The 26,012-nt window shown below is 36.6% G+C and overlaps 1 protein-coding gene and 1 long non-coding RNA gene across 5 annotated transcripts in view; one reads left to right on the top strand and one right to left on the bottom strand.

Moving 5' to 3' along the window:
- LOC136856465 (uncharacterized) overlaps positions 1 to 26,012 on the bottom strand; it is a 280,922-nt gene that overhangs the window by 121,496 nt on the left and 133,414 nt on the right. The gene's annotated exons all lie outside the window — the stretch shown is intronic.
- On the top strand, positions 1,710 to 15,944 carry LOC136856600 (uncharacterized). Of its 4 annotated transcripts, none has more exons than XR_010858415.1 (11): positions 1,710 to 1,922; positions 2,420 to 2,626; positions 3,525 to 3,656; positions 4,375 to 4,467; positions 5,149 to 5,311; positions 5,717 to 5,803; positions 9,206 to 9,358; positions 11,374 to 11,466; positions 12,917 to 13,066; positions 14,711 to 14,959; positions 15,124 to 15,944. XR_010858415.1 is itself a non-coding variant. In XM_067134528.1 (10 exons), exons 2-10 carry the CDS (start codon positions 2,460 to 2,462, stop codon positions 14,891 to 14,893), a joined length of 1,221 nt encoding a protein of 406 aa, XP_066990629.1. In that variant the 5' UTR covers positions 1,734 to 1,922; positions 2,420 to 2,459; the 3' UTR covers positions 14,894 to 15,944. The 4 variants fall into 4 exon arrangements, 2 of the variants coding, with proteins under 2 accessions (XP_066990629.1, XP_066990630.1); XR_010858416.1 differs by having other exon boundaries at positions 1,780 to 1,922; positions 4,378 to 4,467; XM_067134528.1 differs by having other exon boundaries at positions 1,734 to 1,922; positions 14,711 to 15,944.

Raw genomic sequence — 26,012 nt, forward strand, 5'->3', positions numbered from 1 at the left:
AAGTAAGATGGAAGAATGAGAATATGCATGGCGGTAGAGTAAAAGGATTGAAAGGGGTTGCAGCTTTGGTGGGCCGAAGGGACACTGCAAAGAACCTTAAGCAATGCCTACAGTGCACCACGTGAAATGCACTGACGGCAGTACCCCTCTACGGGGAATTGTCATTATATGATTCATAACAGGCTTAAATAATAATAATGATGACACTGACATTTAGGAAAACAAAAACAAGTTTGTTCGGCGCAATCGAGTTTTCCGTACAGCTGCTACAGCGTATAACCAAGGCCACCGAAAATAGATCTATCTTTCGGTGGTCTCGGTATAATGCTGTATGAGCCGCGGTCCATGAAACTTTAACCACGGCCCGGTGGTGGCCTGGCCTATATCGTTGCCACATGCACGATTATGGCTAACTTTAACCTTGAATAAAATCAAAACTACTGAGGAGGCTAGAGGGCTGCAATTTGGTATGTTTGATCATTGGAGAGTGGATGATCAATAACCAATTTGCAACCCTCTAGCCTCAGTAGTTTTTAAGGTCTGAGGTTGACAGAAAAAGTGCGGACAGAATGAAGTGCGGACAGAAAAAAAGTGCGGACAGAATAAAGTGCAGACGGACAGACAAAGCCGGCACAATAGTTTTCTTTTACAGAACACTATAACTGAACAAATAATAAACCATCTGGTTTTAAGTACATGAACAGTTTCCCATAGCTCTCTCCTTTAGGAAGAACTCTGGGTATAAAAAAATAATATATAAAAAATAACTACAAAATATCAGTGTTAAGTCGAGATAGTTTGATTATAACTGACATTAAAAACTCACTTTCGAAGAAAATACATACAAATATTCATTCATACATGCGTGCTTCATAAGTTCACGCAAAGACTCAACGCATAACTACCCTAAAACAATTCTTCTTGTATTTTAATGATTTGCTAATAATTGTTTTTATCTAATTATTAATTAATTTGTCAATGAACTTTTTCTTTATCAATAATTGATCGCTTCTTTCTTTATTTCCCCTTCCCTTCGTTAATTTCTTTCAAATGAACACCATAATATTCTTTGGAAGCTTGATTTCAAGTCAATGGCCCCTTTGGTGGGATTGTTCCATGTGAATAGGGTTCATGTCCTGAATAATAATAATAATAATAATAATAATAATAATAATAATAATAATAATAATATTCTTTGGAGCATGATTTCAAGTCAATGGCCCATTTGGTGGGCTTGTTCCATATGAATAGGGTTCGTGTTCTGAATAATAATAATAATAATAATAATAATAATAATAATAATAATAATAATAATAATAATAATAATAATAATAATAATAATAATAATAATCTCTGGACATGTCAATGGCCCCTGTGGACTTGTTCTATACGAATAGGGTTCGTGTTCTGAATAATAATAATAATAATAATAATAATAATAATAATAATAATAATAATAATAATAAATAAATAAATAAAAAGTTTCATCCACGGGAACCTCCGCAAACTCGAACGCAACAGAAAACGGGAATTGAACGAAAGACAATGAAAAAAAGAAACGAACTGACCATTCCTGACAACAATAAACATAAAGAATAAAGTCTGCGAGAAAAAAAAAAAAATTAGGGCACAAAAACAGCACATGCAAAAATAGGCTAAAATCACGTTTCCCGTTTCGCGGTTCGACGGAAATCGAGTGATTCAGTCTCCACTTTCCAAGTAAGGACCCACTCGACACAAAGACCCACCACTGCTTCGAGGTGCCACGGGTATGTGGAGTGGGTATAGTGGGGTGGGTAGACACAGAAGTGGCGGCACTACCCGTCGGCCGGATGAGCACGCAAGATTAAGCGACGCAGTTGTTTTTCGGACACGAGACCGTTGACACTTATAATTCGATCTTCCAATCTCACGGGAGACAGGTAAGTCTAATTTTGTATTGCTTTATTGTACATACATATATATATTATATATATATATATATATACACACATACATATGTATATTTATATATGTATATATATATATATATATATATATATATATATATATATATATATACATATACATGCATACTTGCTCATGCATAATTGGTGTTCATTAGGAAGAAGTAAGAGGAGGTAAAGAGAAATACAGAAAGAAGAGATATCACATATCAAAAAAAAAAAAATGATGAATAAACTAACAGACACATAAAAATGTATCAAAATGCAAGGAGTGCTCCGTCTATTGTAAACTTGAGCTAAAAGTCATTTACTATTTAGAATAAGCGTGAGTTATTTCCGCTAGGCGAATCTATTTTTCTTGTTTTTTCTATTATTATTTATTATTATTATTATTATTATTATTATTATTATTATTATTATTATTATTATTATTTCTAATTCTTTCTTCTACTGTCCTTTTTTATTATTTTCAGACTCTTCCAAACTGACCGAGAGGACCTGAAACCCGCCGAAATGGGGACCATTCAGTTGCGAGTCGCTTTGGGTCTTCTGCTCGTGGCCCTGCTGGGTCAAGCCAGGTCACTTCCGGCCATCAGAGAACCAGGAAGCGCTCTTGCGCGCCCAGAGAGGGCGTTCACGGCGAAGCCGCCTGTAATTGAAGACATCTATGATTATGAGAAGTGAGAGGTTCTTTTTTTTTTTTTATTATGGTTTCATTCTAATGTTCTGTTTTCTCATCTCTAGAGTTTCTTTGATCATAAAGTTTCAAAATATTCATTTTTTGTTTTGCGTTAATATTCTTCAAGATTTATCTTTTTCATTTTTCACTTTGATTTTCTATTTTTCATATCTCCAGAGTTTTCTTCATCATCATAAACTTTCAAAATATTCATTTTTTTTAAATATATCTCCAGAGTTTTCTTCACCATCATAAACTTTCAAAGTATTAATTTTTTTTTTGTTTTAATATTCTCCAAGATTGAGCTTTTTCATTTTTCATTCTGATTTTCTATTATTCACATCGTCATAGTTTTCTTCGTAATCATAAATTCTTCATCATCATAAACTTTCAAAATATTAATATTTTTGTTTTGTTTTAATGTTCTTCAAGAATAATCTTTTTCATTTTTCATTACGATTTTCTATTTTCTACTCTCCAGAGTTTTCTTCATCATAAACTTTCAAAATCGTTTTTCAAAAGTTCGTTCCAATATTCTTCAAGATTGAAGTCAGTCATTTATACTGAAAAATAAACTTTCGAAATACTTTATAATGAAATTTTTGTCATATTTGATTTATTTTTAAGACTAATAATTGCAGGAAACATTGGAGAGAGAGAGAGAGAGAAATTTAGAGAGAGAAACAGTGAGAGAGAGAGAGAGAGAGAGAGAGAGAGAGAGAGAGAGAGAGAAAAAAAATTTATATGAATCCGAGAGAGAGAGAGAGAGAGAGAGAGAGAGAGAGAGAGAGAGAGAGAGAGAGAGAGAGAGAAATTTATATGAATCCGTAAACAGTGAGAGAGAGAGAGAGAGAGAGAGAGAGAGAGAGAGAGAGAACTAATGAACAAAACCTCGGCAGAAGTTACAGAGATGACCCAAGTTACTACCCAAATGAAGACGATTATGATGATTATCTGGACTACTACGATTCTTCTGAAGACACGACCAAAGAAGAAGTAGATGATGAAAAGGAGGACGATGAGGAAGCAAAGTAAGTGACCCTGTTCAATGAACTACGTGCAACTGTTGAGTTAGTAACTGAAAAATAAAAAAAAAAGGAAAAAGAAAAATGAAACAATGCCTCTTGCTTCGTTGTTTCCAAATTCACTATTTTATTATTGCTGTAACTTGATATACTGTAATAGTTTTCAAATAATAAGTAAAAAAATGCGCAGAAGTTTCATCGGCGCAATTGAGTTTTCTGTACAGCGTATAATCAAGGCCGCCGAAATCAGATCTATCTTTCGGTGGTCTCGGTAAAATGCTGTATGAGCCGCGGTGGTGGTCTGCCCTATATCGTTGCCAGAAGCACGACTATGGCTAAATTTAACCTTAAATAAAAATAAAAATTGCTAAAGGCTAGAGGGCTGCAATTTGGAATGTTTGATGATTGGGGGGTGGATGACCAACATACCAATTTGCAGCCCTCTAGCCCCAGTAGTTTTTAAGATCTGAGGTCGGACAGAAAAAAGTGCGGACAGAATAGAGTGAGGACGGACAGACAAAGCCGGCACGATAGTTTATACACAGAAAACTAAAAAGACTTTGGGCAATCCAATACTTCCACTTTTTCGCAAATCTTTCAACAAAGTGGACTGATCGCTCTGCATCGCTTAATCCCAGAAAGTGGAAATATCTGACTTCTTCGTTCTGCTTTTCACGAGGTAGAATCATTAAGCACTCTTGACCGGAACTGTTTACCTTTGCAGCAGTAAGGAGAAAAGGCAGTACAAGGGAGGACTGATACAGAACCAGAACGGGGAGATCGGTTACGACGTGGATGGAGCTGGCTCCGATCCGTGGTAAGTCTTCGTTTCGCATTAGAAACTGTTAAGAATATTTCTGCCTGATCGCGCGTAGTTAAGGCTCTCTAGTTGTTAATTTTTTTTGTGGCCATCATTATTCCATCTCTTCTTCTTTCTTTCTTTTTGCTGATTGCTATAACAATTTCTGACTGAAATTACATTCACATGAAAGTAATTAAGTTAAATTTGGGAGGACCATACACTTCCTAGAGACATAAAACATTCTTTATGAAATCTGTACCCCAACAAACGTAACGTATTTTCCTCCATCAAAACAATGGAACTCATTGCAGTACCACTGTGGAATGGAATGGAATGGAATGGAATGGAATTTAAAATTCAGGCCAAAGACCAAGCGCTGGGACCTGTGATGATGAGGTCATTCAACGCTGAAAGGGAAATTGAGAGAAAAGGAGGTCTGAAAGGTGTAACAGGAGGAAAACCTCAAAGCAGTTGCACTATGAAACAATTCTTAGGAGAGGGTTGAGGAAAGTAAGATGGGAAGAATGAGAATATGAACGGGGATACAGTAAAATGGAATGAAAGGGGGTAGCAGCTAGGGACCTAAGGGACGCCGCAAAGAACTTAACGTACTGCCTACAGTGCAAACCGTAAGGTGCACTGACGGCGCTACCCCCCTATGGAAAATTATATTTCTGCCTTGATCCTCTCCCGCAGGCGACCCGTGATCAATGAACTGGACGACGAAATCCGCTCGGGGGTCGTGCCCCTCCCGCCCATACAAGCCCCGGATGTCTCCAAGGGCGTGGAGGCAGTCGGCGACGAAGGCGATGAAGACGATGGTTCCTTCAGCGACTGGGTGGGGGACAGATGGGGTGATGTGAGTGTCCAAGAAGTTCGGTTCCTCTTGTTTCGGTTGATTGTTGTTGTAGATTTGTTGTAGAGTTGTTTTTCTTTTTAACTCTATTATCTTTCGTCTTATCTTTCTTGCTCTTTGTTCTTGGTACTTGAGAGTATCGCTACTTTTGCGAGAAGCTGATATCGAGTATGTATATATAAAGTATATATGCATATACATATAAAATCTTTCATGCTATGACTTACTCTCACCACCCAATTTCTTCACCGATTCAATGCCCATTATTCCCTGAAACTCTGACAACAATCCGCATCCCCAAATAACATAAATAACATATCAGTATCAGTCTGACAAACAATATTAGCAGCACATATCACCATCTCAAGCCTTCAATGTCACTCTAACCGATCTTCTTCCTCTTGACAGTTTGTCAGCGGATTGGGCAAAGTGGGCGACCACATCGACGACACTTTCGACACGATAGGCGACAGAATCCACGGCGCTGCTCACTCGGTAAGGAGAGAGAGAGAGAGAGAGAGAGAGAGAGAGAGAGAGAGATGGATGTTTGGTGATAATCAGACTGCATGAACAAAGTGGATGTTTAGTGATAATCTGAGTGTATGAACGATATGAACTGCTCACTCGGTAAGGAGAGAGAGAGAGAAAGAGAGAGAGAGAGAGATGGATGTTTTGTCATAATCAGACTGCATGAACAATTTGGATGTTCAGTTATAATCAGACTGCATGAACAATTTGGATGTTCAGTTATAATCAGACTGCATGAACAATGTGGATGTTTAGTTATAATCTGACTGCATGAACAATTTGTATGTTTAGTTCAGTTATAAGCAGAGTGTATGGACGTTTAACTATAATCAGACTGCATGAACAATGTGGATGTTCAGTTATAATCAGACTGCATGAACAATTTGGATGTTCAGTTATAATCAGACTGCATGAACAATGTGGATGTTCAGTTATAATCAGACTGCATGAACAATTTGGATGTTCAGTCACAATCAGACTGCATGAACAACATGAACTGCTCTCAAGGTAAGAACAGAAATATGGATGTTAAGTCATAATCAGACTGCATGAACAAGGTCTTCCCAATTGGGTGGAGTCGCCTCCCACCTGGGGTAACTACGTAGGCGATGACGTATCTTGGAGGTATACCTGCTCGTTACGGCAATTCGCCTGCTGACGTAATAAGGAGGTAGACGAAGCTCCGCCTACATGGGGGATTTGGGGAGGGGAAGTGAGCAGACCTTCTCTTTCTCTTGGCCTTGGATTTATCAAAGATAATGCGGTTTCCAGCAGACGTGTATAATGTCATGCACGGAAGCTGGTTGTATTTTCTGTAGTGCGTGCTTTTTATATACCCTTTTTAAATCGAAACTGTCGTAAAAGAAGTAAGGAATGAAAACTAAACCTCCGGATCTAGGTTACCGGAATACAGAATTTAGGCCAAAAGCCAAGCACTGGGACCTATGAGGTCATTTAGCGCTGAAACGGAAATTGACAGCAAAAGGGTTTAAAAGGTTTAACAGGAGGAAAACCTCGCAGTTGCACTATTAAAAAACTGTTAAGAGAGGATGGAAAGTAAGATGGAAGAAAGAGAATATGAAAGGAGTTACAGTAAAAGGAATGAAAGTGGTTGCAGCTAGGGGCCTAAAGAAGGGACGCTGCAAAAGAACGTTAAGTAACGCCTACAGTGCGCCGCATGAGGCGCACTGACGGCTCTGCCCTCCCCGTTCCCTAACGGGTCTATGTTACCGGTTAATCATTTATTCTCCAGCCTCATCTTACTTGACAAATTCGCCTCCAAGCAAAACTGACTTCCCAAAAGCAAAAGCAGTCACGGAATAACAAGACGTGGTCGAACATTCGCCTTGCGTGACGCCTCCCCCCTAAGAAAAAGCCTCCGTAATACCTCCTCGAGGGGCATTTGACCTCATGAGGAAGTCCACGACAACTGACAATAATCCTCCGCTGAGGAGCCTCTTCCCGCCCCCCCCCGCTCCTCAGAGTAGCTCAAAGACCCCCTTTCCTCCTCCGCGATCGTCTACTTCTTCCAAAGCTCTTAGCCCCCACAACCCTTTGTCTTCCTCCCACTGGCCTCGAGGAAGGCCTCTAAGCCCTCCTTGGAGTAATCCCCTTGAATCAATCCCTCTTCTTCGGTCTCTCTCTCTCTCTCTCTCTCTCTCTCTCTCTCTCTCTCTCTCTCTCTCTCTCTCTCTCTCTCGTTATTCTCCTTTCCACAGTTCCTCTTTTCTTCTCCTGACTCCTCATCCTGTATCCTTCACCTTCTTATTCCTCGCCATCCTATATCCTTCGTCTTTCTTCTCCTCCTCATCCTATATATCCTTCCCCTTTCTTTTCCTCACCATCCTATTCCTTCGCCTTCCTTTTCAAACGCTTTTTTTTCCATCGCACCCGCCCTTTTTCAGAATCCTCCTCACCTTCTCTGTTCCTTCTCTCTCTCTGTCTCTCCTTCTCTCTCTCTTCCTTCTTCTCCTTCTTTCTCAAACCTTCTCCACCCTCTTCTTCTTCTTCTTCTTCTTCCTTCTCACCTCGATGCCATTTCCACATGACTGGTGTTTTATAACCCCATTCATCAGATAACTTACATGAATTACTTTGATTACCACCACACGGAACGTTTTGACAAAGGAGGGAGAGAGAGAGACTCACCTCTGATTGTACGTACATTGGGAAATGGTGTCCTCAACTTACGAACGACTCTTGGTTGAATTGGTATATATCAGTTTAAAGGAGCTCAAAAATATGGTTATGACAAATATTACGACAGACATTATAAAGAGAAAATGTGGATGGTACTGGGGAATTATAACACATACATATACAGTATATATACGTACATATGTGTGTGTTTGTACGTACGCATGTATATGGTGAATCTTTGGCAAAACGTACAAAATCTATTAGATAAACGTACACGAGACGAACAATAGAAAAACACACCTGGGCACAAAAAAGAGCCAGCGAGGCCAACTGAAATTGCATAAAAATAGAAACTGATGTTTGAACTTACTGATAAGGTTTCCGGTCGTCTAGTTAAAACCAGCTGGGGGCGACGAGGTTAAGTGAGATTCGCGACTCAGGCTTCTTCAGAAGCGAGACTGAAGTACAAAAAGCCTTTTACTTTTGTGTTTGATTAATGTCTTTCATTCGTTTCAAGTTTTGTTTAGCTTTTGGGTTAACGTTGGTTGTTCACGGGTACTCTTTAATCAAAAAAAATATTCCCTGAAGAATCATGAGATAATGATGAAGTGAATTTATTGAAGTATATTTCGGAACTTACATATATGTGTATATATATACACACATATATGTATGTATGTATATATACTGTATATATAGATATATATATATATGTATGTATATATATACATATACATATATGGATTAACGCTGGCAGTTCACAGACGCTCGTTAATCCAAAAAAGTATTCCCTGAAGAATCATGATATAATGATCAATTGAATATATTGAAGTATATTTCCGATCTTAAACACACACACACACACACACACACACACACACACATATATATATATATATATATATATATATATATATATATATATATATATATATATATATATATATATATAGGTTTCCGAATATACTTCGATATATTCACTTCATCATTACCTCACGACTCTTCTGTTAAATCTATTCGCAAACGTTACAAAGTCTTACTTTTGAAATGCCCTGTCATACCAACACGGGTATGATATGACGCACTTCTCATTGTACCACGTATCTTGCACAGATCTGTCATACTTATTGCTACTCAAAACATGCATAGCTCATATTTCTCTCCAAAATCCTACATACTCAGCATTTTCCCTTTACCTTAATTATTATTATTATTTCCATGCAATTCCAGGCGGGTTCATCCATCATCGAAGCCTACCATTCCTTCAAGAACAAACTCTCGGAACTCAGAGTAAAAATCCACCGTCTCTTCAGCAGTTTCGGCCTCATGGTCCAGAGAGGAGCAGACTATTGCATTCAGCGCCTCCAGCACACCGCCAACCAAGTGAGTTCTGAATATGACCAACTTTGTTTGTTCCTTTGATCTTTTAAAAGTATGCTTGGTGTGGAAACTAGGCTCTCGGTAGGCAGGCCACCCACAGGAACAATCGAGTCTCCTGTACAACGTACAACGCTGTATGAAACTATCAGCTACGACCGGTGGAGTGAGAGTGCGTCGCAACCTCGGGAAAGCGCTGCCAGACGCACGACCCACGGCTAACTTTAACCTTAAATAAAAATAAAAACAACTGAGGCTAGAGGGATGAAATTTGGTATGTTTGATGATTGGAGGGTGGATGATCAACGGACCAATTTGCAGCCCTCTAGCCTCAGTAGTTTTTAAGAAGCCTAATGATTTCCAAATTGCAGGGGAAGAGGTCTTGATCTATGAAAAATAGACTCAGTCACAGATCCCATTTTAAATAAAAGATTAAGAACACCGGATGATGTAGACACATTATCTAAATGAAAGCATTGAGCGTATTTGGTTTGTAAAGGGTAAATCTCCATTCACGTAAAGTTATGATAACCTATATGATACTCTATAGGTGTTATCTTTCAATTTCACGTACAAATGGACAACGTAAGGGTAGAAAAATCATATGAAAAAGTGGCCTGGAAGGGGAAGACTTTGCAAACTGTACTGCACGACCACAGATTCCTTGTGAAAAGTTGTTTGTATAGATCAGTTTACAATTGGCTAGGTACAGCATCAAAAACGTATATTGTATGTATGTATATATATATATATATATATATATATATATATATATATATATATATATATATATATATATATATATATATATATGCCTTTTCAACCTGATCACTGACTTAGGCACCAGGTATTAATGAAGTCTATCACTGTCGCGTGTTGCAACCAGAACGAAGGACTCAGTAGGGCTATCAGCCCCACCCCAAAAAGACCTGTAAAAACCCCAAGCTATAATGAAGAAAGGTATTGTGTAAGTGTGTGTGTGTGTGCTTGCACAAGCGAATGGCGTGGTTAATTGTTACGAAAAGAAAGACGCAGGTCAGGATGTTGTGAATCACACCGGATTTGTGATATCGTTCTCATTAAACCATGACAGAATAACAGGATGCCTCCTCTCTCTCTCTCTCTCTCTCTCTCTCTCTCTCTCTCTCTCTCTCTCTCTTTCTCAGTAGTCTTAGGAGTGTGCAAATTGTTGACGCAATATCCGTTCTTTGTTTATGATGTTTCTCCTAAGCAGCAGAAAAACAATAAACAGTTTGTGTACATACATATAACACACACACACACACACACACACACACACACATATATATATATATATGAAATTTTTATCACACCGTGATTTATATACTCTTTCTCAGTAGTCTTAGGAGTGTGCAAATTGTTGACGTAAACCATTGAGCCATCATCCCGTTCTTTGTTTGGATGTTTCTCCTAAATAGCAGTCAGAAAACAATAAACAGTTTGTGTACATACATATAACACACACACACACACACACACATGATATATATATATATAATATATATATATATATATATATATATATATATATATAAATATAAATATATGTATATTTATATATATGTATATAAATGTTTATATATATATTATATATATAAACATTTATATACATATATATATATACATAGAGAGAGAGAGAGAGAGAGAGAGAGAGAGAGAGAGAGAGAGAGAGAGAGAGAGAGAGAGAGAGAGAGAGAGAGAGCGCATTAACAAAGCACAAAAAAAAAGTTATCATCATTATTTCCTGTCCGAAAGCATTCGCTCTGCTTCCAAATGACCAAATTAGGACAAAACGCATTCATATATGTGTGTGTGTGTACATACATACATATAGACAATAATAATTAAATCAGAACCAACACTAGGTGAAAAATACCACCGTAATCAAGATTCACACACCAGTAAAATACAAAAAAAAAAAAAAAAAAAAAAAAAAAAACATAATTTCAGACTTAAAAGGACACCCATAAGCTCAATAACCAGAAGTATCTGCTCTATAGGTGCGTGAGGCTCAACTCCTGGACAAACTTCACAAGAAACTGAAAGAGGGAAACGAACAGGTGACTGCCTTCTTCACAATACTGGGAGAGAAGGTAAGCTGACAATACCCTTTATTATTATTATTATTATTATTATTATTATTATTATTATTATTATTATTATTATTATTTATTATTATTTATTAAATCTCAAGATTGAGGAACAAATCTCTACAGTTATGTATGGTTACATATATTATTTAAAAATAAATCTCAAGACTCATGTTATTATTATTATTATTATTATTATTATTATTATTATTATTATTATTATTATTATTATTATTATTATATTATTATTATTGCAGAGAAACAAAATCTCCAGTTATTTGTTATACTGGGAGAGAAAGGTACATATTCAAATATAAATCTCAAGACTCATGCTATTATTATTATTATTATTATTATTATTATTATTATTATTATTATTATTATTATTATTATTATTATTATTATTATTATTATTATTATTTCTAAAACAGAAAATCATGGCAGACGAATAACTAAAATCTGCTCTTCAGTACTTACATTTTCATAAATTTTCTCGCAATGGTTACATTAATAACAAATAAACTATATACACCTTAACCGATTAAAAAATTAACTAAAGACACTTCTGATAGAACCTTTTTGCAGTAAATCCTACGGAGACCAACAAACCTGAGAGGATGTTAGGTAATATCTTTTTTCCAAGTAACAGTCCGTTGTATACCTCTAGATTATGCAATGTTATTGTGTTGGTGTACTGAGGTGAGCAGTTTTCACTTTGGAGAGGATTTTGATAATTCTGTGTGACACTTTGAAATAACAAAGTTTTTTCGTAGTGATATTTGTTTTAGGCCTGACCAGTCTATTAGTTTCTCTAGCCTCACAATGAACAACTGTGGTCCACACCAGATCTGTATCTAGTTTCTAAGAACAGTGAATATATATATATATATATATATATATATATATATATATATATATATATATATATATATATAAACAGCACTTGATGTCAGTCTCACCCCACTTCATTCTTTATCTCTAAATCCCCTTAATTAGCACTTGTTGTTAGTCTGACCCCACTTCATTCTTTCCTCCAGAATGATCATGACTTACCTAAATCCCCTTAATCAGCACTTGATGTCAGTCTGACCCCACTTCATTCTTAACTTCAGAAAGATTATGACTTATAAATTCACCTCCTACATTTACATAGATGGCTCTACAGCTTTCTCCACAAGCCTAGAGAATCTTTGAACCATCACCTACCAAATTTAGTGTTAGCTATCGCCCCTGCAATCTAAATAATAATAATAATCACTTCATTTCATTTAATCTTCGATTCATATTTTCCATGACAATTCTATAACCTGAAACGTTAGCATTCAAGTTACAGAAGTTCATAGTTTGTCAATATACCTTGAAGAGTTGGTATTCGAGTTACAGGTTCGTGGTTTGCTCCCCATAACCAGGCGGGCATTATGCGTCACTGACCTAACATACCAATGTTTTTCAGTTCACTTCTTGGGCACGGTCCCAGGGTCAAGAAGATGTGGACGAAGGACTCATCCTTGTGGACGGCAGTTTTGGCCCGGGGGGTACACACGGTGACCACACTGAGGATGAAGATGGAAACCGGGAACAAGTGTTCCCTAATCTGTTCCAGGTAAGGAGTTTTTCTCGTTTCAGGTAATAAGTTTATCATTCCAGGTAATGAGTTTACCGTTCCAGGTAATGAGGTTTGACGTTCCAAGTAATGAGTTTTGTCGTTCCAGGTAATGAGTTTTATCGTTCCAGGCTATGAGTTTTCTTGTTCCAGGTAATTTTATCATTCCAGGTAATGAGTTTACCGTTCCGGGTAATGAGTTTTCTCGTTCCAGGTCATGAGTTTACCGTTCCAGGTAATGAGTTTTGTCGTTCCAGGTAATGAGTTTACCGGTCCAGGTAAGCAGTTTTGTCGTTCGAGGTAATGAGTTCTGTCGTTCCAGGTAATGAGTTTTATCGTTCCAGATAAGGAGTTTTATCGTTCCAGATAAGGAGTTTTGTCGTTCCAGGTAAAGAGTTTTGTCGTTCCAGGTAATGAGTTTACCGTTCCAGGCAATGAGTTTTGTCGTTCCAGGTAATCAGTTTTATCGCATTATCAAGACAGAGAGGTCTCAAGCCTATGACTGTATACTCACCTTATTTTCATTCTTAACGAGGTTTCTTGTAACTCAGCTTACTATAAAATCATAGCTAAATTACCAGGTGTTCAGTTTTATCACATTATCAATATAAAGGTCTCAACTTTATAACTTTACATTACCTTATGTACATTCTTAACAAGCTTTCGTGTAGTTCAGCTTACTGTGAATTATAGTTAGATTATAAAGACGCGAAATCTTTATTCAGTAACCGATAAAATTACCCTAATTCACTTACAATACCTGCATTTGTACGAATGCTAAGGAAATTTGCATCAAAGCTTTCCAACAGAGCTATTCAAAAATAAAACCCGTCAAAAGTACCTGAAGTTCCTTCAAATATCTTGTAATGAAAGGGGCAGATTATTCTGAAAATAGCAATAAAGAAATAAGCTCCGTCTGAGTACACTCAAAACTCCCACCACAGCAACTCGATACTGGAAAAATCCTTCGAAAAATTCTCCAGTAACTTGAGAAACTATGACAATTCCCTGGAAGCATAAGGCAGGAAATCTGGTCGAAATTCCAGGAATCGTCTGTCCAATAGTTTAAATGTTATGAATACTTTTATGTTATAAATATAGCACTTCTACCCTGAACTCTGGAAGTCGGATGGATTTTTTCCTGAGGCTTAGTACTCGAAGAATGTACGATTGTAATTATCATAATTACTTCAGGAGTTGTGTTTATTTTTCTAGACATCAGAAACCCTGACTTCTGTAAGCACTGGAAACGAACGGAAAACTCTTTACTTTTCCAAGTGGGATTCGAATCCACGCATGTTAGTTAAAGTGAGATTGGCGTAACCCACAAGAAGTCTGTTCTTGTTACCTGTGTTTTATTATATCAATAAACCATTAAAACATAAACTGTATAGCAAAAGTAAGGATATTGATATCAGAAGCCTCTGGTATTGACGATGAAGATAATCTCCTAAACTACCTTAAAAATCAAATTGACTTCCCGTTACCATAAAGGTAAAAATATAGAAAAAGTAAGGATTTTACTTTCAGGGGTCTCTGGTATCGACGATGAAGATAATCCCCTAAGCCAACTACCCTAAAAATCAATTTGATTTCTCCATTATTACTGCACCATTAACCCCCCAACCTTTCACTCCCTACCAGGACCAGGAAGTCTTGGAGCAGATGAACAAGATGGTGAGCCAGGGAGTCATCACCCAAGAGGAACTCAACCTCCTGTACCAGCAGACTGAACAAGGCGTCAAGCCCCCACAACAGGACCCTGCCATTCACGTCGACAGCCACACCAGGAGGAGAAACCTCCGGTCTCGCATCGTTGTTCTCTAAGGGAGTCTGGAACTAGGGGGTGCTGGGGCAGGGAAGCCCACAGGGTGTGAAGGGAGGAAGGGGGGAGCCCCCATCCCTGAATGTACCATATGGGACATATCCACTTTTTCATGTTGATATTTCAGTGTCTATCTTATTGGTTATCTTAAATCCCCATGGACAATAGCTTTCCTTGTTTTATTTGAGGGGTTCTAGTAAAGCCCCCAGGGTGTGAAGGGCGGGGGGGGGAGCCCCCCCATCCCTGAATGTACCATTTGGGACATATCCAATTTTTCATGTTGTTATTTCAGTGTCTATCTTATTGGTTATCTTAAATCCCCATGGATAATAGCTTTCCTTGTTTTATTTGAGGGGTTCGAGTAAAGCCTCCAGGGTGTGAAGGGCGGGGGGGAGCCAACCCCCCATCCCTGAATGTACCATATGGGACATATCCACCTTTTCATGTTAATGTTTCAGTGACTATCCTACTGGCGACCTTAAACATTTATAGAAAAACAGCTTTCCTTTATTCTGATTTAGGGGACTGCAGCAAAGCCCCCAGGGTTTGAAGAGAGGTCCCTATCTCCCACCCACGCACCCCCGTCCCTGAATGTATCCTAAGGTCATTAAAGACTTATTCACTTATGTCTTTTCACGCTAGTACGTCAGTGTCTATCCTACAGGTGGCCTTAAATCGTTTTAGATAATAGCTTTCCTGTTTTCCTTTGGGGACAGGGTAATCAATGGTTTATGTTTTAAATAGAATATTGTCTAAATTCATAATACTGCTTGGCTTTCCTATAGAAAATTATTGTTTACAATCTTGCTAAGAATAGTAAAATATGAAAATATTCTTCTAGATGAAGCAAGTGATAAAAGGGTATATTTATATGTTTCTAAATAAACCTTGAAATTCAGTAATGTATTTAGCCAACAACCATTAAAAAACAGTTCTAAGAAAAAGTGAAAAAAAAAAAAACACTCCACTATTTTGTCAGTAATATGTAAGAATAAATGAGTCAAATACTTTGCTCGGAACTACAATTATTCAAATAAAAATGTTAAAAAGTCATATTTTTCTTAAGAATATTTCTGTAAATCAATTAACTTATTTTATATTTTGTTTTTCTCCTCAATGAACACAAAACCACGTCTTCATTAGAACGAGAGATAAAGAACGAAATTACCAAGATACACAAATAAATAATTACGAGTATAGGTGGATATAAAAGGAATGAGAGAGAGAGAGAGAGAGAGAGAGAGAGAGAGAGAGAGAGAGAGAGAGAGAGAGAGAGATCCAACTTCCATAAATGAAAATAATTTCCACAATGGAGTCAAAGATTCATATTCACAAGAACAAAAATAAAGAGAGAGAGAGAGAGAGAGAGAGAGAGAGAGAGAGAGAGAGAGAGAGAGAGAGAGAGAGGTCCAACTTCCATAAATGAAAATAATTTCCACAATGGAGTCAAAGCTTCACATTCACAAGAAAAAAATAAAGAGAGAGAGAGAGAGAGAGAGAGAGAGAGAGAGAGAGAGAGAGAGAGAGTCCAACCTCCATAAATGAAAATAATTTCAACAATAGAGTAAAAGCTTCACATTCACAAGAAAAAGTAAAAAAAAAAAAAGAGTATGCCAAATCACGTAATTAACTCTAGAACTTCCACGTGTCAATCCATCATCAACATCTACAGTAACCTGGACAAGTGTTTCTTCAATGTACTGTTATAGTCTCAGGTCAATAATGCGTAATCTGATTCATGAGGCCATGAATGGGCTCTAATTTATCAATAAGTATCAAAAGTTCAGTGATCAAAGTCAATACGAATGACTTTGCTTTACTTAAGAACTCTCTCTCTCTCTCTCTCTCTCTCTCTCTCTCTCTCTCTCTCTCTTTCTCTCTCTATTATCTCCCCACTCGTTGGCTCAAGGATGAAGTATTAGCAGGTAATAGGTGCATTAAAGGCATCAAATTCGGCAACAGAAGGTTTCTGGACCATTAACAGCATGTATACCCCTCAAATTGTCCATTATACGAGGGGAATCTCAGTGAGTCGGGTAAATCTCAGCTCTATCTGCCAGTATTAATGAGGGAATGCGCTCCTTTATAAGATATTCGATTCACAGCTGAAATAAACATGTCTTAGCGGTGGGAACAAACACACACAGTCCATTTTAAATTAGTTAATTGGCTGATATCCAATGCACAGCTGAGATAAACATGTCTTAGCAATGTGAACAAACACACATTCCTATTTAAATTGGTTAACTGGCTGATATTCGATTCACAGCTGAGATAAACAAAGTCTCAGCAGTGGGCATTGATAAACACTTTTATTTAAATCAGCTGGTTGGCTTTGAATTAACCTGGCCTTATGCCACCATATACCCTTGCTATAAGGCGGCCAGTAAGTGTGACAAGATGTTAATTGGTACAAGATGACTGGTGTGGACTTCTGAACTCGATCGATCTTACATACATCTATAATCTTTGTATTGTGGATATTCAAGTACTACATTTACGCCGCATTATATGATGTTGTGGGGTACAAGAGGACTGGTGGGGACCTCTGAACCAGGTCCAGCTTACAAATAATATATTTACAATCTTTGTACTGTGCATATTTAATATACTTACTATCTTTGCACTGTGCATATTTAAAATATTTACAATCTTCGTGCTGTGAATATTCAAGTCCCGCGTAATATGACAATACTTTGGTTCCCTCATGTCCCGATATTCTCCATAATTTGCATTCATAAACATACCAAAAAAAATTAATTCCTTTCAGCGCACATACTCTGGCAAATTTTAGTCTCCACTAAATGACAGGCGAAAGGAATGGCCAGATTTACTGACTAAAAACATACTACGAACATATATATATATATATATATATATATATATATATATATATATATATATATATATATATATATATATATATATATACTATCACTCAAATATATAAACGGACAAGTATTAAAGGGAAAAAACTTAATGTTGGGAATGTACACACAACGTTTGTTGAATACATTTTTTAAAGCTTACCACAACCATAGACTCAAAGTCAAAATGATCACGAAAGTGTGGCAGCAACTGGAATGACTCTGTCATTTGGGTAAACAAATAAGACGAAAGATGAAAGTGAAAAATTAAGCAACAACAAAAAAAGTTATTTTTTCGACCATATGTTTTCTTTACCGTTTGAAATACTTTTGGTTCAATTAATAATCTATGGATATATATGCTTTGAACACGGATATGAATATGCACAGACTGACTGGTCGACGAGAGAGAGAGAGAGAGAGAGAGAGAGAGAGAGAGAGAGAGAGAGAGAGAGAGAAACACAGAAACACAACAGAGTATGAGGGGTGGCTTCTGAAGATAAGGCCAGTCCATTTTTGGTAAACAACATGAGTATTTTCACGAGGTATGAGTATGTATATATATATATATATATATATATATATATATATATATATATATATATATATATATATATATATATATATACATATATATATATATAAACAAACGCATCCAACCCCACTTCAACCTATCTCTGAAAAAGGCAAAACGAAAAAATAAGCATTCCCTTCCACCAAAGCGTCCATTCAGAATTCGCAACAAAATAAAAACGAAACCCGGCCGCCAGAGAGCGATTGCAATGCATGACTGCAACGAGCCAAGGGGGAAAGAAGCAACGGCGCTGAGAAAACAAGCCAGACATCGACGGAATTCGGATAAAAAAAAAAAATAAATAAATAAAAAGGAGTTTTGAGTACAATCCATCCGGCGTGGATTGCCATTCGCTCTTCTGGAAGGTTTCGGTAATTTGCGAGTCTGTCGATCGCGTCTGTAGAATCAGACTGAGGTCGAGAGATCGCTCAGACTGAGATATCGCTTAGACTGCGAGATCACTTAGACTGAGAGACCGCTTAGACTGAGAGATCACTTAGAGTGAGAGATCGCCTAGACTGAGAGATCACCTAGACTGAGAGATCGCCTAGACTGAGAGATCGCCTAGACTGAGAGATCGCTTAGACTGAGAGATAGCTTAGGCTGAGAGATCGCTTAGACTGAGAGGTCACTTAGACTGAGAGGTCACTTAGACTGAGAGGTCGCTTAGACTGAGAGGTCACTTAGACTGAGAGGTCGCTTAGACTGAGTGGTCCCTTAGACTGAGAGGTCGCTTAGACTGAGAGGTCGCTTAGACTGAGAGATCGCTTTGACTGCAGGTAATGTCTCCTTATTTGAAAAACAACAACAACAACTGCTACCACTACTACTACTACTACTACTAATACTATTACTACTACTACTAATAATAATAATAATGATAAAAAACAGTAATTATAATGATATCTCTTAAGTAGTTTGTATGCTCTTGACTATACTCTTCATTCATATAATAATAATAATAATAATAATAATAATAAAGGGTAATAATAATAATAATAATAATAATAATAATAATAAAAAAAAAGGCAGTTGGCAGAGCCCTTTAGGGACATACTATAAAAACAAAATAAGTTGGCATAATAATTTAATACTATATAATAATAATAATAATAATAATAATAATAATAATAATAATAATAATAATAATAATAATAATAATGTGTAAGAACTGAGAAGGAATGCTACTTACGTATGCGTTTATATCACATACACACATACATACACAAGTGTGTATGTATGTATATATATATATATATATATATATATATATATATATATATATATATATATATATATATATATATATATATATATATATATATATATATATATATATAATATATCTAATGAAATCAATATGAACACTCATACCACAAACAACACAACGTAAGCGTGTTTAATTTTTTTTTGTTTTGTTACGGAACAAAAAACTTTAACAGAAATGTTTCAAGAATTTTAAACAAAATATAAAAGTTACCTTATAACAGCTTAACAGCCAAAATACAACAGCAAGAATCAGGACTCTGTCACACTTACCTGAAAAGCAAGAGGAAAATTTCAATTACTGTGATCTGGGATTCGAATGGAATGGAATACAGAGTTTAGGCCAAAGACCAGGCACTGGGACCTATGAGGTCATTCAGCGCTGGAAAGGAAATTGAGAGTAGGTTTGAAAGGTGTAACAGGAGGAAAACCTCAAAGCAGTTGCACTATGACTCAATTGTTAGGAGAGGGTGGATAGCAAGGTGGAAGAAAGAGAATATAAACGGAGGTACAGTAAAAGGAATGAAAGTGGTTGTAGCTAGAGGCCGAGGGGACGCTGCCTACCTGTGAGGTGCACTGTCGGCACTAGCCCCCTACGGAGGTGATTTGAGATCCTTGGTTTTAGAATAAACTAATATTTAAAAAACACTCGATTAAGGAACATAAATGCAAGTCTGAGAGAAAATATTATGGAGGATTATACAGTTCCTATTTTATAAAATCCCTCGGCTAATGTCACGTAATTTAGTAACAAAGATACCTCCAATGTATATACACAACTAAATGCAAAAGAATCAGACTAGAGGAAAATCAAATAATCAAAAAATAATTATCAAAACTTGTATTTCTCGCACGTTTGTCACAAACCGATATTCTACCGAGTCAATAAAGATTTAGATAATTTACTAATTAAGACATCAGTAAAATAAAAAAAAATATTCTGTCGAGTCAATCAGAATTAGATAATTTACCAACTAAGACAGCAGTAAAATAAAAAAATATATATATTTTGTAGAAATGGAAACATGAATACATTTTAGAACACGGCGGCATTATTGAGCAATTCTTGCCAATAAAACAAAAATACCACCTATTCCAGAAAAGATTCCTCTTAATGTCACATCGAGGAACAAGACATTATGATAGCATATCTCCTCATTCCCCCCCCTCCCCCCCCCGGCCAACCCCCTCCCCCTGTCAATAAACATGACGCAATCTCGGCCCTGTGCAACGGCTGTGTGAGGTAATGAAATTGCCATTTCATTTTTCTCCTCTGCGATTAGATGAAAGAGGAGAGAAGATTTTCTTCTCGCTCAGTTCTCTCTCTCTCTCTCTCTCTCTCTCTCTCCTTCTAGAGCGAGTGACAGTCGCCAGAGATGAAATAGCTGCACTAATTGCAGGTAGAACCAATTCGAGAATCTTTATACGCGTCGCCTTAAATCGCTTGCGCGGTCGTTTTCTTTCCGTTCGCCGGAGTAATAAAACGAGGACGCATTAAAGTTCTCTTTAATTGAGCTTAAAACTTCGTTGGACACTCGCTGGACACTCGTTGGACACGTAGTTGAAGACAAGAACCGCTCGACAAAGCATGAAGGGGAGTAATATGGATTAACGAGAATTCCGGTTCGGTTTGATGCTGGGAACAAAATGTCTATCTGTCTATCTATCTATCTATCTATCTATTATGAGTGTTTTACGTAAATATGTAATAATTCTGATTTGAGTGTATTTAATATCACTGCAATTTCTACCTACGTATCTTAGATATGAAATTAAGATGAAATGAACTATCTATCTGTCTATCTATCTTATCTATAGTATATATATATATATATATATATATATATATATATATATATATATATATATATATATATATATATTTTTTCTGACTCATATCAGGACAGAGCACAGGTCTTTCAATTGAAAGACAAGACCTGGGTTCGATCCTCTGATATGAGTCAGAAATTTATTTGTTCCACACGTGATTGTGTGTTGATTATTTCTATATATATATATATATATATATATATATATATATATATATATATATATATATATATACACGACTCAATAGATTTTATTCATGCATATATTCCATCTTAGGGTTTAAAAATATGTCGACACTGAAATCTTTTATTTTTAAAGCCAGATTGGATAGCATTGAACCAATGTTAAAACATGATGAAATACGTGAACAAAACAAAATGTGATGGATATAGCAAACGTAATCACGGAAAAGATAAATAGACTTAGCAATATGGAAAAACCAGCATTAATGGGTTCCTGACGGAACACAGACATTTGGAAAAGGATCTTTCTTCACGACACTGTATGAAACTCTCAGCCACGGCCCATGAAACTCTCATCCGCGGTCCGTGGAACTTTCAGCTACGGCCCAGGGGTGGCCTGTGCTGTTGGCTCCTATAGCCGTGCCAGACGCACGATTATGGCTAACTTTAACCTTAGATAAAATAAAAACTACTGAGGCTAGAGGGCTGCAATTTGGTATGTTTGCGTGTAAATGTATATTCCCTCAGTCACAGGGAGCTGAAAATTACCATAATATCTTCATTTTTTATTATTTTTTATTCATACATTCATCTATCAATTCGTCACCCTTATCCAAGGGAATAATGTTAACATTGAATCATAATAAAATAGTAAAAATCAATGTAATTCTATTTAACTGTGTGTTAACACCTTATACAGGAAAGATCTCATGTTTACAACAAATAACAATATTATTTCATGTTTATAACAAATAACAACATAAAGTAAATATACAACGAAATAAAAAAAAAACAGATTTCACAACAAAAGGAAAGGCAACCTAGAAACGGAATAACAACACTGACATAATGAGATGATAATGAGATGATCATGAAATAGTAATGAAATAATAATGAAATTCCCAGTCAGTCAATTTATCAGAGATAAAACGATTAGCGAATGAACGAAAAATCCTTCTTCATCGCTTCCTTATAGATTGGAGGTTACGAGGTTTGGGAAAATTAACCCTATGTTAGGAAAAGATTATGTAGGAGAATATTTCCCCAATTTCTGAGGAATTCCCTAGATTCCAACAGACCTTCAGGAATTCGGAAGTATCGGGGATTTATGAAAAGAAATTTGTTGGCAGTGTTGCTGAGTTATAAAATCTTCAATATAAGTATCTATTATACAGAGTATTTTGAGGAAAAACCATATGCCTTTAATAGGGGAAATATGAAATGTTTTTATAAAATATCCTTAATAACACATTTGTTTTGAAGAGGTTTTTCCGTGCGGAAATATCCGCCGTCTACTCGACCCAGGATTTCGTGAAGAATGAAATTCAGCAAAGAAAATATTGTAGCGTACATAAATCTACCAAATATAGCTTTGATTGTTCCTCTCACCAAACATTCAACGATCATGGCACTCCTAATAAACACCATAATATTCTTTGGAAGCTGGAATTTCAAGTCAATGGACCCTTTGGTGGGCTTGTTCCATATGAACAGGTTTCATCTGCTGGATAATAATAATAATAATAATAATAATAATAATAATAATAATAATTCCAAAGTCACAAGACCAAAAATAAATAAATAAATAAATAGTCTGTAGTTTTAGTAACAGCGTTAGTTATTCCAACTGTATCTACCTCTTAGTAACACAAAAAAAATAAAACATATCTGGATGAAAATACGAGTTGTCTTTGCCGGTTTCATGATAAAAAAATAAAACTTGAGAACGTGAAAATCTAATCTGAAAATAAAATGAAAAATAGCAAAAAAAAAAAAAAAAAAAAAAAATCCCCAGCATTCCAAAGAGAAAATACGACTCTGGAAAAAGTCTGTAGTTTCAGAAACATGACCATTATTTCCTCGGCATCTAACATTCCACGATGACGTCATCATCATGGTCTCCTTAAACAGCGTGCCTTTAGCCAACAACTATTAAACAGTAGAGTGTCTCTCTCCCTCCGGAATTCGGCTTTTCCAACTCGAGTCGAATTGTCTCAGCTGCGCTCCCAGCTCTTTGTTGGGAATCGAGTGTTAGCGAATAGTTTGCCTGGGATATGAGAAATGGTTACGCTTTCAATTGTTTAGGCAGGGTGTCAAAGCAAACTAGGATATATATATATATATATATATATATATATATATATATATATATATATATATATATATATATATATATAGAGAGAGATTTAGAGAGAGAGAGAGAGAGAGAGAGAGAGAGAGAGAGAGATTGATTATATATACACATATTTATGAACACACATTGTTTATATATGTGCGTGTGTATAACTGAATCACGAAAATATGGAACGTGATGAATATATGAATAAAGACAAAATCCACGAAGGAAAGAGAAACAATGGGGTACTGCAAGGCCTTTCGACTTGTGGTCCTTTAGTTAGCACACAAGAAGTCGAAAGGCCTTGCGGTACTCCATTATTGCTCTATCCTTCGTGGATTTTGTATTTATTTATTTACATATATGTGTGTGTGTGCATGCAAATGAGAATATTTGTTGAGAGAAAAAAATGAAATAACGCACTAACATGGAAATCCTTATCAAACCTTGAATCTTGCAACGACAAAAAAACCAAAACTAACCCCTCCCATCTCCTCGATCCCCGGAATAAATCGGAATGAACCCGGAGCAAAGAAAAAAAAATAAATAAATAAATAAAAAATAAAAAAAGGAAAAAAAAAAGGAGTTATTCAGCCAAGGTAACCACCCACCCACCCACTCCCATCCCACCCCCACCCTCACCCGAGAGACAGGATCTCGGGCGGGCGAAAGGGTTTCGGTAAACACTACAAACTGATGAAAAGGAATCCTGATTTAATGAAAAAAGACTTATGCTGCGCCTGCCCTATTATGCTCCTAGCCCTCTTCTTCTTCTTCTTCTTCTTGTTTTATTACGGAGAGAGAGAGAGAGAGAGAGAGAGAGAGAGAGAGAGAGAGAGAGAGAGAGTTTGTGCGTTCTCACGACATCCTTCCATGAACGGGCGAAACTAATCAGGGTAATTCGTGGTTCATACTGAATCGGATACCAATTGTTCCCGTAATTATCTTTGTATTCATACGAGGCCAAGGGTACAGCGTTGAGAAATCCATCAATGAATTGCGGTTCCTAAGAATGTGCAGGGTACTACCCGATGTAATCATTCCATCTTGGAAGAGACGGAATGGGAACTGAAAGGTTAGGAATACATATATACTTTCTGAAAATTCCATTCCCCCATGCAAATTTAAACTACTCTATACACCAACAGAATGATAGGTCATATAATATACAAAAAAATATCTGCTAAATAGACGCAAGTTTCTCGTAAGTTGTACCCAGATTGAAGCATTCATTTGATTACAAACCCCCTCAAGATTTTAGTTAAACAAACATTAACACTTCCCGATTCTTAAAGTGTTCACAATCAAGTTGTGAGCGAGAGCGCGATAATACTTCACAAATATTGCAACCGAGCGATAAACTTAATATTGTTCAAATATTAAAATCCGCATATAAATCCGTTTCTACGTCTTTGTATTTATTTACGCTCGAGAATGTAGTTCACTGCACCTTTAGATAGTAAAAATTACCTAATTTTTCAAATATAAAACATTCGTATATAAATCCGTTCCCGCGTCTTAGTATTTACTCATTCTCGAGAATGTGGTTCGCTGCGCCATTAGATATCAACATATTCCCATTACTATTCTCATTTGGGACCTTCCCACTGAATTCGGAATCTGCTTTGCATAAATCTGCATAATCGTCTCGCCCGGAACGAGATTTCTTGCAGCTGGTAACTCAAGCGGCATGAAATCAGATTTGTGGCCTCGAGAATTTTGTAGATTAGGGCGTGTTTGTTTCTCCGAGCTAAATTTTGATGTTGGGCAAAGCATAAGCCAATGCGACTAAGTTTGGGGTTTATCAATATTTAGGTTTTGGTGCGATCTGGATGTGATTGTTTGTGCACTTACGCGTGTGAGAGAGAGAGAGAGAGAGAGAGAGAGAGAGAGAGAGAGAGAGAGAGAGAGAGAGTTGGAAGGATGTGCACCTTATTCAAAATATTTGAGAGAGAGAGAGAGAGAGAGAGAGAGAGAGAGAGAGAGAGAGAGAGAGAGAGAGGGAGAGAGAGAGGAAGAGGTGCACCTTTTGATAAAGAGGTGCAAAAAAAATTTGAGAGAGAGAGAGAGAGAGAGAGAGAGGAATTGGAAGGAGGTGCACCTTATGCAAAAAAATTTGAGAGAGAGAGAGAGAGAGAGAGAGAGAGAGAGAGAGAGAGAGAGAGAGAGAGAGAGAACCTCCTTCTATTTTGTGTCCCCCCTCGTTTAATTATTTGTTTCTCATATCTTCTTGAATGCAGTCTCTTCATCTTTCCTTATGCCTTCCTCTTCTCCGTGTCATTACCT

The sequence above is a fragment of the Macrobrachium rosenbergii genome, chromosome 36 (genome assembly GCF_040412425.1).
Source record: "Macrobrachium rosenbergii isolate ZJJX-2024 chromosome 36, ASM4041242v1, whole genome shotgun sequence".
Taxonomy (NCBI): domain Eukaryota; kingdom Metazoa; phylum Arthropoda; class Malacostraca; order Decapoda; family Palaemonidae; genus Macrobrachium; species Macrobrachium rosenbergii.

Excerpts from the sequence above, each read along its gene's own strand:
- LOC136856600 (XM_067134528.1), top strand. The coding sequence starts at position 2,460 with ATGGGGACCATTCAGTTGCGAGTCGCTTTGGGTCTTCTGCTCGTGGCC. Across the intron at positions 2,627-3,524 it reads GACATCTATGATTATGAGAA|AAGTTACAGAGATGACCCAA; the intron begins GTGAGAGGTTCT and ends AAACCTCGGCAG. Across the intron at positions 13,067-14,710 it reads TGTTCCCTAATCTGTTCCAG|GACCAGGAAGTCTTGGAGCA; the intron begins GTAAGGAGTTTT and ends ACTCCCTACCAG.